Source organism: Seriola lalandi, unplaced genomic scaffold (assembly GCF_002814215.2).
Source record: "Seriola lalandi dorsalis isolate HSWRI2012SDOR001 ecotype SW California unplaced genomic scaffold, Sedor1 jcf7180002054137, whole genome shotgun sequence".
Lineage (NCBI taxonomy): Eukaryota > Metazoa > Chordata > Actinopteri > Carangiformes > Carangidae > Seriola > Seriola lalandi.
The window spans coordinates 99,531-100,107 of record NW_019524690.1 but is presented as its reverse complement, the minus strand read 5'-3'; the positions used below and the strand labels follow the sequence as shown (position 1 = coordinate 100,107).

The 577-nt window shown below is 46.6% G+C and overlaps 1 protein-coding gene across 1 annotated transcript in view; it reads right to left on the bottom strand.

The window, feature by feature from the left end:
• LOC111653008 (dolichyl pyrophosphate Glc1Man9GlcNAc2 alpha-1,3-glucosyltransferase-like) overlaps positions 1-561 on the bottom strand; it is a gene marked incomplete at its 3' end in the record, with an annotated part of 3,641 nt that extends 3,080 nt beyond the window's left edge. Inside the window, exons 1-3 of the mRNA XM_087173238.1 lie at positions 555-561; positions 323-373; positions 191-240 (exon numbers count right to left, since the gene is read on the bottom strand). Of these exons, the coding sequence (XP_087029364.1) occupies positions 191-240; positions 323-373; positions 555-561 (108 nt within the window). The remainder of the gene's footprint in view (positions 1-190; positions 241-322; positions 374-554) is intronic.
• Positions 562-577: the final 16 nt, after the last annotated feature.

The following is a 577-nucleotide window of genomic DNA, read 5'->3' as shown; positions in this document are numbered from 1 at the left end:
AGAGAGAGAGAGAGAGAGAGAGAGAGAGAGAGAGAGAGAGAGAGAGAGAGAGAGACAGAGAGAGAGAGAGAAAAAAACAGAAAGACAGAAAGACAGATAGTTGAAGTTAGTCTGAAGTTCTAACTGACTTTAACTAAAACGTATAAACACAGCAGCTTCCGGGATGAACGTGCTGCGGCGGTGTTGTCACCTGCGGCGGGTCGGAACCGGAACCTGGAGAGGTGAGTCCTGGTTTAGTTTCTGAGGAGGGAAAGTTCCGGTCGCAGTGAGAGGTCCTGATTCAGAGCTGAGGACAACCTGTGGAGTGGGTCAGAAACCAGACCAGTTCCGGAGACTGGACCTGGTCTACAGACGTAAATGTCCACACTGATCCCTTCAGAATAAAACACAGTAACACGAATTTAATCAGTCATGATGACGTCACAGACTGACCCAGTGAATCAGTGGTTTTCATTTCCTGGTTCCACCTTTTAAAGTGTGACACTTGTTAGTGATTTGAATAAAGTTGGTGTTTGAGTGTTGGTCAGACAGAACAGACACTGTGAAGGCGTCACTTTGCATTCTGGGTAAATGTGAC